This window comes from Petaurus breviceps, unplaced genomic scaffold, assembly GCF_028583685.1.
Source record: "Petaurus breviceps papuanus isolate PSGF00001 unplaced genomic scaffold, PetGlider_PUasm1.0 84, whole genome shotgun sequence".
NCBI classification, from domain to species: Eukaryota; Metazoa; Chordata; class Mammalia; order Diprotodontia; family Petauridae; genus Petaurus; species Petaurus breviceps.
Genome location: NW_027186645.1, coordinates 12,080,653 through 12,093,709, shown reverse-complemented (window position 1 = coordinate 12,093,709; position 13,057 = coordinate 12,080,653). Strand labels below are relative to the sequence as shown.

Sequence of the window (13,057 nt, the reverse complement as noted above, 5' to 3'; positions counted from 1 at the left end):
GTGATGGCCAGGGAAGGGTATTTGGGTTTGAAAATCTATAGAGGAAGTGAGTGGAGCTATATGGATAGAAACCAATACATCCATTCCACTAGCAATGGAAGTATTTCTATACTCATGGTTAAGGAGTACACAGAGGCTGGTGTAAGGCAAAGGCAGGGAGGATGGTATTCATGTCACATGGGACATTCCCCAGTCATCAGATCACTGGGAGCCCTAGGGAAGTTCCATAGCTAAAAGGGGTACATATCTCCTCTCTCTTACTCCTTGACCATGAAGTCCTCAAAAGAAGGGATAATGTCTCATACACAAGTTTTCTACAGCTTAGGTATAAACTGGTAGAAGATCTATGTGTTGACTAAATGATGCAGCTAACTGCTGCTATCAATACAACTCATTCTGAAATAATTCATTAATGAGAATATTGAAAGAGTGTGAATGCTAAAAAGGTTGAAAATATACAAATGCAAATGCTTGCCAGAGCAGTGCCAATTTCCCCACTGTTATATATGGCATTCCCAGGACTGACAACTATTTGTCAAGAGTTGGATACCATTTAATGGGTGGAAAATAATACAGAAATTCCATAGTGATCTAAAAACCAGAGTTCTCTTACTATGTATGCATTTTTGGTGCCAAAATAGCCAGGAAGTGACCCGAGCATTTCCTAGATGACAGAACTCATCCCTGGAGAATCATGGCCCTTTCAGGTACATGATTGCAGAGTCAATAAGATTTCTGCAATGTTTGCTTAATTTTACAGAGAGAATTTTGGTGCTAACAGAAGTGGAACTAAGTTACTGATAACTATATAATAATGTTCCTCAAAGAGTACTGAGAAGGATATGACTAAGTTAATATGGGATTGCTGAACCAATCAACCAACCAGAATTTATTAATAGCCCACTATGTGTTAGGCACTGGGGATACAAAGACAAAAAAAAAATGAAACCATCTCGACTTTCAAGAAGCTCACACTATAAAAATAAGATATGTTTTTTAATAAGCTGAAAAATTATTCATGAATTTTTAGACTTATAAGTAGCTACAAATGAAAATGAGAAGGGTCATTGTGACTCCTAGATATTGCTGTGCTCATCACCCTAGCTCTGAAATTGTGTCCAATGGGATGTTTAGATAAGGCGTGTGTGTCTTCATAAATGTTCAACCTACAACATCAAATATGAGCTATTTCTATAATGGCAAATGCCACCCAAAGATAAAATGGCTACTGAGAATAACTTTGTTGAAACTTTGCTTTACAAAAAACCTTTGATGGTAATTGACCAGCCTAAAACATACTCAATTTATCACTGTTCTATTTGGCTGGGAGAGTCCCTTTCCCTATAATGAAAACCATCAGCAATTTGAATATTACAGAATACTAGATTATTATACTATAATTACTTAAAAGGTCAAGAATCTTAAACATTTAGTCTTAAAATTCTCCACCTGAATGATGCAATCAGAAAAGTAAAGTATGTATGAAAATATTTAATTATACAAAAACAAGGAGAAATATGATAATTTAATAATCTTTAAATAAATCATACAATGTTTCCCCACATAGGTACCTATCTGCAACCAGTTCCATTAAAGGCACTTAACAAAAAAAAAAAACAGCACTTTTTAATGTGTGTGAGCATACATTTATTTTCTAGTAGTGGTTATAAAGAAAATTGGAAGGAACATTTGGGATATAATGGTTTATGCTGCTTACCTGTCTCAAAAGGAGGTACAATTGATTAAAGCCTTTTTGAAAATGTAAATTCATGAAATACATCTATCTTTTACACAAGAAAGAAATCATTAAGAATTTTAAAAGAAAACAGAATCATTTTATTAAGAAACAAATGTCTGAGAGACATACATATCTAAAACATAAACATGAAAGTGATTAAAACTTTGGTGGAAACATATACTGAATTCATGTCACCAAGGACTATTCAGTCTTAAAAAAAATTCAAAACATATGTGCTGTTCCTCCCCCCCCCCAAAAAAAAAAAAAAAAACTCGCAAAAGGCAGGAATCATTTCATTTTTGTCATTATATCACCAGTGCCTAGAAACAGTGTTTAATAAACACTTATTAAATGAATCAGTGAATGAATCAGTCAATCAAAGTGTTTGGTCCACTGTCAATTTAATATTTTTTTTGTTTTTTGGAGGGCAATTGGGATTAAGTGACTTGCCCAAGGTCACACGGCTAGTTTTTGTGTTGAGTGTCTGAGTTCAGATTTGAACTCAGGTCCTCCTGACTCCAAGGCCAGTGCTCTATTCACTGTGCCACCTAGCCACCCCTGTCAATTTAATTTTTAAAATTAAATTTAGATTAGTAAATTTATTTAGATTGATAATGAGGTTCTGCTGTTCCCCTACAGAGTTAGGAGATTTTATGGTCTTTCTCAACAATAACATAACCTATGGCTTCAAGTTTTCACTCTTTCACTTATAACCTTGTGACCCTGGACAATGCACTTAATCTCAGAGCCTCTGTTCTCCCATCTGTAAAACAGGGAGAATAATACCTGCACTAACTCCTTACAGTGTTGTAATGTGAATCAAATGAAATAATATATACAAGTGCCTTATAAACCATAATGCCCTATGCAAATATCAACTATAAATATTAAACAATTTTTTAAAAGTTATTTATTACAATGGGCAGCTAGGTGGCACAGTGGATAGAGTGCCAGGCCTGGAGGCAGGAAGAGTTTTCTTCAAGAGTTCAAATACAGGCTCAGACTCTTACTAGCTGTGTGACCTTAGGCAGGTCATTTAACTCTCTTTGCCTCAGTTCCTCATCTGTAAAACTGAGATGAAGAAGGAAAAGGCAAAATACTCCAGTATCTTTGCCAAAAAAATCCCAAATGGGGTCATGAAGAGTCAGACACAACTGAAACAACTCAACAACAACAAAAACAACATTACAACGATGAAGTCATCTAATTTTAGGGCTATAAGAGAGAGTGGAACAGAGGCTGGCTTTGGAGTCACTGTGACCTGGGTTCAAGTCCTACTAACACATGACTGGCTGTATGATCCTGGACAAGTTATTTTACCTCTAAGTACCTCCAGGAAACTCTAAAACAATATATCCTGCAAAACAGTTGCAGGTTGTTGTTGGTAGGGGAAGTTTTCTCACCCAGAGTTCCCTAAACTAATCACAAATCCAAAACTTCCCTCTCCCCTCCATATAAGGGTAGGAGATCTTTAAAGACTATCTAGGACAATCAAGTCATTTTCAAAATGAGGGGACACTGAGCCCCACAGAGGTTAAGGGACTTTTCTAGTTGTCCATTAGTTGGACTGGGTTTATAAAAGCTAGCCTTTTAAGGCAGTTGGTGGCACCTAGTATATAGAAAGCCAGATGTAGAGACAAGAAGATTTAATTTCATTCTACTGACATACTTAATAGTTCTATGACCTCGGACTCAGTCTGCCTCAGTTGCCTTATCTATAAAATGGGGTTAACAGCATATCTACCAGAGTTGTGAAGGTTGCATGAGGAAATATTTATATAATGCTTCTGCAGACCTTAAAGTGCTGTGCAAATAAATGCTAGCTTATATTATTGCTATTCCTGGCTCACCATCCAGGGTTCTTTAGACAGCATCACATTACCTTCCTTAGAAAGCACACAACTTTAGAACTGAAGTTAGATAAAGAACTTTAACATATATGAGAGACTTTGGCACAAGAGACCCTGCAAAGCAAAACATAGAGAAAGCTAATTTTTTTTTGGTGGGACAGAAGAGTGTCAATGTCTCAAAACTGTAAAAAAAAAAAATCTAAATTTCCAAATCTGAGCTCAGACATAATCAGTATAATAAAATAAAACATTTTTAAAAGGGTGAACTTATGAAGCTGTGTGGTTAAAGAAGTGTATTTCTCTGGATACTGACAACCTGTAGTGTTATGCCAGTTTAAAAATGGCAGATGGGGGCGGCCAGGTAGCACAGCAAGTGGGAGCACTGGCCCCAGTGTCAGGATGACCTGGAGATCGAATGCCGGACTCAGATACTCAGCACCACACCCAGAAACACCTGGCCGTGTAACCTTGATCAAGTTACTTAACCCCAATTGCTTAGGGGCGGCCAAGTGGCTCAGCGAGTAAGAGCACCGGCTCCAGTGTTGGGATGACCTGGATCAAATCCGGGCTCAGATACTCAGCACCACACCCAGAAATAACTGGTCGTGTAACCTTGAGCAAGTTACTTAACCCCGATTGCTTTAAAAAAAAAAAGGCAGATGTAGAAAGTGTGAAAGTCTGAAGTCATTTATGATTACTACAGTGTTTTTCTAAGCTATAAAGTGTAAGCACTCAAAAAAAATATTTCTTGATTGATAAACTATAGAAATAAATCTTACTTCAAAATTTTCTCCAAATTAGTGCCTACTTGGCTTAATGACTACTGTTAACTTCTCAAACCTACCCAATTTAAACTCATTTTGTGTTTATTTATCTGTGAATATGCCTAGTTCATAACTTTTGATAGCATTACTAATGCTTTCTAACCTAATTCTAGTGAACCGTCATTTGGCCAGCTTCCCAAGACCTATATCAAGTAGAGATCATCTTGGGCCTGAGTGACATCAATTCACCTACATATCAGTCTGTTCTATTTCTTGCTTAGGGATAGCCCTTGCTCCCAAGGAGATCTCAATTTAATTGGAGAGATAACAACAAAACACTTAGAATAAGTTGGAGATCATCAACTATGCACAGGAAGGGACTAGGATTAAGGGAGACTAAGAAAGGCTTCCTGTAGAAGATGGGATTTTAGCTGGAACCTGAAGAAAGTCAGGAGACTGAGAATTCAGAAGAGAATTCCAGGCATGAGGGACAACGTGTGAAAATGCCCAGAGTCAGGAGACAAGAGAATCTTACGTAAGACACAGCAAGGAGATCAGCATCTCTGGGTCATGGATGGAGTACATGGGTAAGAAGCATAGGGTAGAGGTATAGACAAACAAGATATCAGAAGACTAGAAAGGCAAGAGAAGCTTCTGAATGCCAAAAAGAAGATTCTATGTTTAATGTTGAAAGTGATACAAAGCCAGTGGGTTTATTGAGTGTGGGGTGACAGGGTCAGACTTGTACTCTAGGAAGATTGCTTTGACAGTTGAATGGAGGATGGGAGTAGGGACAGACCTGAGGCAGGCAGAACCACCAGGAGCTTATTGTAATAGTTCAAGTGTGAGGTGATGAGGGCTTGTACCAGGCTGGTAGCAGTGTCAAAAGGAAGAAGGGGGAGTGTACATGAGATGTTAGAAAGGTAAAATTGATACATCAAGTCGTACCTCATTAGGTAACCTGGAGGAAGGGTCATCATATTAATGCCAGACATAATACCACCCAACTGGCATAGCCTCAGAACTCCTAAGTTCAAGATATCTACCAGCTTTACACTCTCTCATAGAGGGATTTATAGGCATCAACTGCCACACTTAATCCAAAAATACTTTTAAAAGATTATCTGATGTTATGAATTATTCATCTAGGTGGTACAGTGGTTAAAGCACTAAGTCTGAAGTATAGGAAGACCTGAGTTCAAATCCAGCCTCAGACACTTACTAACCATGTGACCCTGGGCAAGTCACTTAACCCTGTTTGCCTCAGTTTCCTCATCGGTAAAATTAGCTAGAAAAGGAAATGGCAAACCACTCTAGTATCATGGTCAAGAAAACTCCAACTGGGGTCACAAAAGTTGGACAAGGTTGAGCAACAACAACATGAATTATTCATCAGTTTTCCTTCATACTACTCACTTACTGTCTGATCTTCCTTAAGTAGAAATCTGGTCATGTGGCTTCTTTGTGGAATTCTCCAGGGACTTGTAATGGAAATGCAAATTTAAAGATCTTCCCTGCCCCTAGGCTAAAGTGCACCTGAAGCCTGGGGTGGGAGGCTTGTTTTTCAGTAGATACTATTTGATTGGCCAGTGAGTCAATAAGGTTGTTACATTCTCTGAGCCAGGAGAAGGCTATATAAGCCCTGATGTGAGGCTTTGTTTTGGGGGCTCACTTTGAGAAGTGTTCTGTGATTTGATCTGTATTCTGGAAAGCCGTTGTCCAGGGGCCCGCCCCCCTCCCCCCCACTTTGAAATACCCAGATGTTGACTGGGTATGGATGTAATGGTTGGACAGTTTGGAAATCTGTCTACTTGATCTGTTTCTGTCTTGATAATTCTGCCTGTATACTTTGAGGTTCGGGGTGCTGACCTTTTCTCCTAAACAAGGTAAACGATATATGTCTGACTGATTAAAGTAAGCTTGTTAACCCATTTTGAGTTGCTTTCCTTTAACAAAGCAGATCCAAGAACCTGTGGTGGAAGCAACCCTGAGGACACTTGGGGTGCTTGCCGCTACAGGACTCTCTATTGGTTACATAGTAAAACCCACACTTCTTTGCCAAACATTCATGGTCTTCCATGATCTGGTGCCACTTACCTTTACAATCTAGCCTTTTCTTATTCTTTGCCTAGCTCAAAATATCCCCTCTTGAAGTTCCGGACAAACGTGATTGCTCTCTAGTCACTTAACACCTCCCCTGCTTCTGGATGGGCTTTCATGCCTTTACTCAAACACTCTTATGCCTGGAATAGTCTCTTCTGTTTTCACCTGTTGAGTCACTAGCCATCCTTTAAAGTCCAACTCAAATATCACCTCTTCCAGGAAGCCTTCCCTGATCCCGACTGATAACAATCATTTGCCATGTGAGCGTTACCTAAGACTTTGTTTTACAACTACCTCTCTAAAGAAGTTAACACATATTATTTTGTATCTGAGGATGTGCCATATCTCCCTACTACTCTGTAATCACCATGAAGTCTAAGATGGTACCCAAGCAAAACTGGGTATCTTGCTCAGTTCAGTGCTATAGAAGCAAAAGAAGATCAACAAATGTTTTTTTTTTAAATTTCTTGGTATTATGAATGCTTATGACATTTTATCATGCTTTAATGATTTAGAAAGACTAGTATATGAATAAATTCCTTATTTAATCCTCAAAGTAACCCAATAAAGACAATAAAAGCATTATTATTCCCACTTTACAGATGAAGAAAATGAGGTCTGGGGCAGATAAGGGATTGGCCCAAGGTCAAACAAATATCTGATATTTAAAACCAGGATGACTGACACCAAGTTCCTTACACTTTATCACAGCTGACTTCTTTACCTAATTCACAACATATAATTTAATGCATTTTAAGTGAATGTATATGATTTTAATGGGGGGAGAATAAGGAAATTTCATTTCAGAAGAAATTGTGAATGCAATGCTGTTTTTATTTTTAACCTACTTATATTTTATATCGAAATGACATAATATTAAGTCTTCTGGTAACTAGTGAGACTTAAGGTCCTGAATTGCTTTCCTTTGATGTCCATTTTTCTCATCTTAAAAAAATGAAGGTCCCATTTCTGATACTATTTTATTTTCACATTACCATTTGAAAAAGAAAATCTGAATATTTATGTTTTAAGATTATGTTTAGCAGTGAAAATTAATTTCTTCATCTTTCAAAAACCAATCATTTTGGACTGTGAAGATTGCCATCTTTTTAAATGGTATGCTTGCTGCGTGTAATACATGCTCTTCAATTTTAGCAAAGTGCTTCCAAAACTGGTTATTTGCAAAATGGAAATTTTCCTCAGGATAGTAACCATATATATACAATTTATCCATGGACATTTCACAGGCCCTCACAGAAATGTGTAAAAAAAAAATTGGGGGGGAAGAGCAAATGGTCTAAATTATATACTTCTGAAATCCTTGGCTTTGACAAAGTCTAATTTACTTTTGTTAAATTGATTTAGAGTTTGTAAAATGTTAGCTATCAGGTCTGAGAGTAAAATGAATACTGGATTGTGGTAGTAATTGAGAGTATTTATATATTAGCCTTGCTTCTTCACTAAATATGATAAATGGCCTTCTGAGAAATGGAAAGATACCTCCTTTCCACAGAGTTTGAGGTACAGTTGTACTAATCTATTCAAGGATAAGCCTCTCTAAGATGAATGTTAAGGGGGGTGGGGGGGGGGAAACCAACCTATAAAAATGGCAGGTAGAGTTACCTGGCAAGAACTAAATTACTTTAAACTAAAAATCAAATCATGGATTAGCCTTAGTTGAAATCCACCCATCAAGGGCAATGTTTCCTCAGTTTCATTATTCCCCCTGGTACTACTCTGTCAGGAACAGAATGAGGGCACTTATCTCCTCCAAATATGGGCAGAATTTTCTTTGCTTTTGCAAATGTAATGTGTTCATTTGCATTTTTATTCTAATAATGTCTACTTGATGTCTTTAATCAATCAACAAACTTTTATTAAGTACTATTTATAGCGCTATTACAGACTGTAAATACTTAAAATACTTTCAAATTTTTAAGTAGTCTGCCTTTTCATAAAGAATGTAGATTTTTAAGCTATCATGAAAGGCAAGGGAATTAAAGAAAAATGCTTTTAAAAAGTGACTAGATTAAAAGGAAAAAAGACAAAATGAAATGATAGGTGTCTTAAATAACACATATATAGTACTTCTCTTTGACATAGCATTATTTCACCTGATCACCTAGATTCTGAGGTCTTCTAAATAAAATTGCATTGCATTCTCAACCCCTCAGAGAGTCAGTTTAGTTAACAGCCTACCTGTGCTTCAGAGCTGACCACACATCTTACATGTCAAACTCATTTTAAAGTGCCAATCATGTCCCTTCCAATCTAATTAGTTTGGGAAGTAATGTCACTGACCTAGAACTATGCAGACAGCTTATTATCATATCATTTGATCAACCTAACACTTTAACTCGGTTGAATTTAGAACACCGGTAAGCAAAGTGTAATATAGTTTCTTCCAATTCATTACTGGTAATTCTCAACACAATTTCCTATTTGTGAGTAAAATCCATCTTGATAAATGAAGAGTGCTCAGCTTTATACAGGCATCAAACAGGAAGTAATTATTTAGGTTGTAATAGAAGTTGAAAAAGAAAGTTAGAGGAAATGAATAGATAGCCAATATAATTTGATATAGACTAAACTAAAAGGTGCCAAGCATTCCAGGAAGAGAAAGGCCTAGAAGACAAAGGAATACCTGAGAGGGATACATATGAGCAAAAATTCATATGGGTTCCCAGTCAAAAAAGGGGGGCTTTTGTAGGTAAAACAACAAATATTTCAAAAGTACTTAAACTAGCAAGAGAGAATAAGTTGTTATCTAATATTATTTACAACTCATCAAGGACTTTTAAATTAAATCTTGGTGTTAAATCTACAGAATCTCAGAGTTGGAAGGGATGTCAGAAGTCATCTAGTATAACTTGTACCTGTAGAGGGCATTATCCAATTAACACCATTTCCAACAAATAAACAATATCCACTTCAAGATTTCCAGTGACGGGGAATCTTTTGTGGCAGCCACTGTTGTGGGACAATTCCAACTGTTATAAAATTTTTTCCCTTATAACCGACCTAAATCTGCCTCTCTGCCAATGTGCTCTCATTTCTTGGAGTTCTGCTCTCTGAGGCCAAGCAAAGACAGTCTAATTCCCTTCCACATAACAGTTTTTGACTTACTTGAAGAAACTATCATGTCCCCAGGTCTTTTTTCCTGCTAACTATCCCTAGTACCTTCAGCTAGGGACTTTGGGCCTGCTACAAGATTGGGGCAAGCATTGCTGCAACAAGAAGACAGTCAGCAGAGATGAACAGGAATTAGGATTATCTGAACTCAACAGGTGATAATAAAGTCCATTGGTCATGGCAGTGGAAATGAAAATTAGGGGAATATTTGCAAAGTCTAACACATCTCAATGGGAATAACCAGAGATATTCTAACAAACAATATAGGATTAGTGAGACTTAGAGTCGATTGCAAAGTGAGTATAAATATAAACATAGTTGAAGTTTGGTGTATTGAAAAGAGAACTAGCTTCAAAGTCAAGGACAGGGTTCCAGGCCTGTCTCTGACACATTGGCTGCGTAATCCTGGGAAGTCACTCAACCTGCCAGTTTTCTACCTAACTGTAGTTGCAAAGTAGGTACTGACCTGCTTTAGTAAAGGGAATTGATCCCTTCTTATACCAATAAAATCATGAATCTAATTCCTGTCTCTATTCTATATATGACATTGAAATAATAAGTGTGTCTGTGTATTAATGACAGAGATAAAGAGTAATAGGAGTCATTTTTATAGGGTGTACTAAGTCTTAATGTAGTTTTAAGTTTCAATAATCTAAAACTACACTAAGATTTTAAGTTTGAAGCTATTAAAGTTTTAGACTGGAGTTACCCTTCACTTTGAGAATTTACCTCTAGAGATGATGAAAGCCTAAAAGTGATATAAGTCAGTTATCACTTTGTTAAAATATTTAATGATTTCCTATGGGGAAGTTACTTTGTGTTTTGTCCTAATTTCTATTTTTCTCTGAAAAATAAATAAAATTAGAAGAGCATGGGCAGTGGAATCAGAACAATTGAGTTCTGGCCCTGGCTTTGACATTAACTTCTAAACTTCTTTTTAGGTGAAAAATGAGTAACTAGGCCAGATTATCTTTGAGTTTCTTTTCTGATACAATTCTGTAATGTTTTAGTTATGTTTCATTGATTCTGCTGCTATTAGCAAGAATGAATTGGAATTAGTATCGAAAATAAAAACCAAAATCTACACAGGACTTAGCTTACCTTCAGGTGATGAGCCTGGTTTTTGAGAAAAGACAGTGGTTACTTTACTCTTCTTGCTCATATCGCTGTTTACAGACAAGCTGGACTGAATTTTTTTATGCATTTTTTGTGAAACAGGTGCAGAAAGTTTTCTGTTATCTATAGATACATGTCTAACCCCATTGTGGATTCCATTTCCATTTCTCAGATTTGTACGACCATTCTTTATCTTGCCCGTCTCTTCCTCACTTTGTTCCTGTGCTGAAGTTTGGGGCTCAGGCAAGCGCTGAGGTTGTGCTAAAATGAAGAAAAGAAGAAAATTTTAATGTGGCAGAAATCTAGTTTTAGGAAACAAAGCTTTCTTATACATACACACATATTTTAAATGGGAAAGGAGAGAAATTATGGAAAAGGACTGGCAGAATCCACAAAGACATACTTGAAAATTAGGCACTTAACAAATACCTGTTGTTTTTTGTTGTTGTTGTTGTTTTTGCTTTTTGGAGGGGGAAAGGTAGGGTAATTGGGGTTAAGTGACTTGCCCAAGGTCACATGGCTAGTTTTTGTGTTAAATGTCTGAGGCCGGATTTGAACTCAGGTCCTCCTGACTCCAGGGCCGGTGCTCTATTCACTGTGCCACCTAGCCACCCCAACAAATACCTGTTGATTGGTTGACTGGTAGGGTTTTCAAATGTGAGATTCAGGATAGAACTAGGGGTAATGGAATAATTTTTAAGATCATACTGAAGCTGAATTTTGATAATAGTAAATTTTCAGTCACGGAACTGTATTTAAAAATAAGTCATGGAAGAAATAATCTAGGCCTTAAGAATGAGACAACATACTTTAAAATATGCTATTGGAAAAAAATATATGCTAGACCTGGAGAATGAAAAAGATTATCTTCCAAATATTTTCCCTCTTTAAATTCTCTGTTTTCATGCTAATAACCATGGATGAGACATTAGAATATAAGTTCCTTGAAGGCAGGTGCTATTGATTTATTTTTTACTCCATATCCCCAGTATCTAGTAGCTAAGTGGATGGAACATCTCAGATGATTACTAGATGTGTGACCCTGGGCAAGTCACTTAACCCTCTTTGCCTCACCCTTATCTGTAAAATGAGCTAGAGAAGGAAATGGCAAACTACTCCAATATCTTTGTCAAGAAAACCCCAAATGGGATCAAATAAAGTGACTCAACAAACTCTTGTTAAATTGAATTTGGTTGAAGTAGCATCTGATGGCTAAATCTGGAGTCAGGTTCAAATCCTACCTGTTATTTATAATGTCATGTGTTATTATATCATATAAATATTATTATATTATATTGTGATGTGTAAAATACTTACCCCTCAATTTCCTCATCTATAAACTAAGGAGGTAGGAGTATTAAGTCATTCAAAAGGTCCCTTCTAATGATAACTCTGTGATGCCAGGACTTCTTGGGAATGTACAAACTATATCACGTTCCTTTTAAAATTTGGACAGCTTGTTATCATTAGACTATCAAGATCAGCGGCCATGCCTTACTTAAATGTTACATCTTCCTATCTACATAACACAGTATTCTATACCTCATGGATGCTTCATAAATGTTTGTTGAACTGAAAATATAAAAATTTTCATGTTTTAAAATAGTATGATGTAAAATGCAATAACATAGTAATTCATAATAAAATTAACAAAATAACAGTAATTAGTAGGGATTTACCAGGACTTATTTCAACTCTTCAAGAGTATCTGTGATTTCACTGGTGTAAATATTCTCACCAACAATGCAGACTGCAATCCTTAGGTGACTCAATGGATGGACAATTTTTAGAAGTTTGTTGCTGTTTAGTCATTTTTCAGATGTGTCTGACTCCTTGTTGACCTCATTTGAGGTTTTCTTGGCAAAGATACTGGAGTGGTTTACCATTTCCTTCTCCAGTTCATTTTACAGGTGAGGAAATAAGGCAAAGTGGATTAAGTGACTTGCTCAGGGTCACACAATCAGTGTCTGAGGCAGAATTTGAGCTCAGGAAGATTCCTCTCCACACCTGGTACTCTGTCCACTGTGCCACCTAGCCATTGCTATAGCCAAAAAATTAATAATCTTGCAGCCAACGTGGCAATGATCTTTGTTGAATTTATCAAGGCTAAATCTCAGAAAATGGACATGTACTTTTACTGACACATCCATACTTAATAACTTTCCAGGTTGATAAAAGCTGCCAGTGTTTGCACTATTGATGAAATAGCCTTCAAGAAAGTAGGGTCATCTTCTAGGACACAATAAAGCAACAAAATAGGACTTTAGTGGATAATGAATTAAAGTGTAATAAATATCCAAGACAAGAGGGCCTAATTTTAAGTGAAGGAATAATTTTATGACATTATATTTTGC

At 36.7% G+C, this 13,057-nt stretch overlaps 1 protein-coding gene across 5 annotated transcripts in view; it reads right to left on the bottom strand.

Annotated features, from left to right (window-relative positions):
- The window catches only part of MDFIC (MyoD family inhibitor domain containing), a 135,460-nt gene that overhangs the window by 47,752 nt on the left and 74,651 nt on the right, over window positions 1-13,057 (bottom strand). For all 5 annotated transcript variants that reach the window (XM_069107065.1, XM_069107062.1, XM_069107063.1 and 2 more), the window contains exon 4: window positions 10,689-10,964. In XM_069107065.1, coding sequence (XP_068963166.1) covers window positions 10,689-10,964 — 276 coding nt within the window. The remainder of the gene's footprint in view (window positions 1-10,688; window positions 10,965-13,057) is intronic.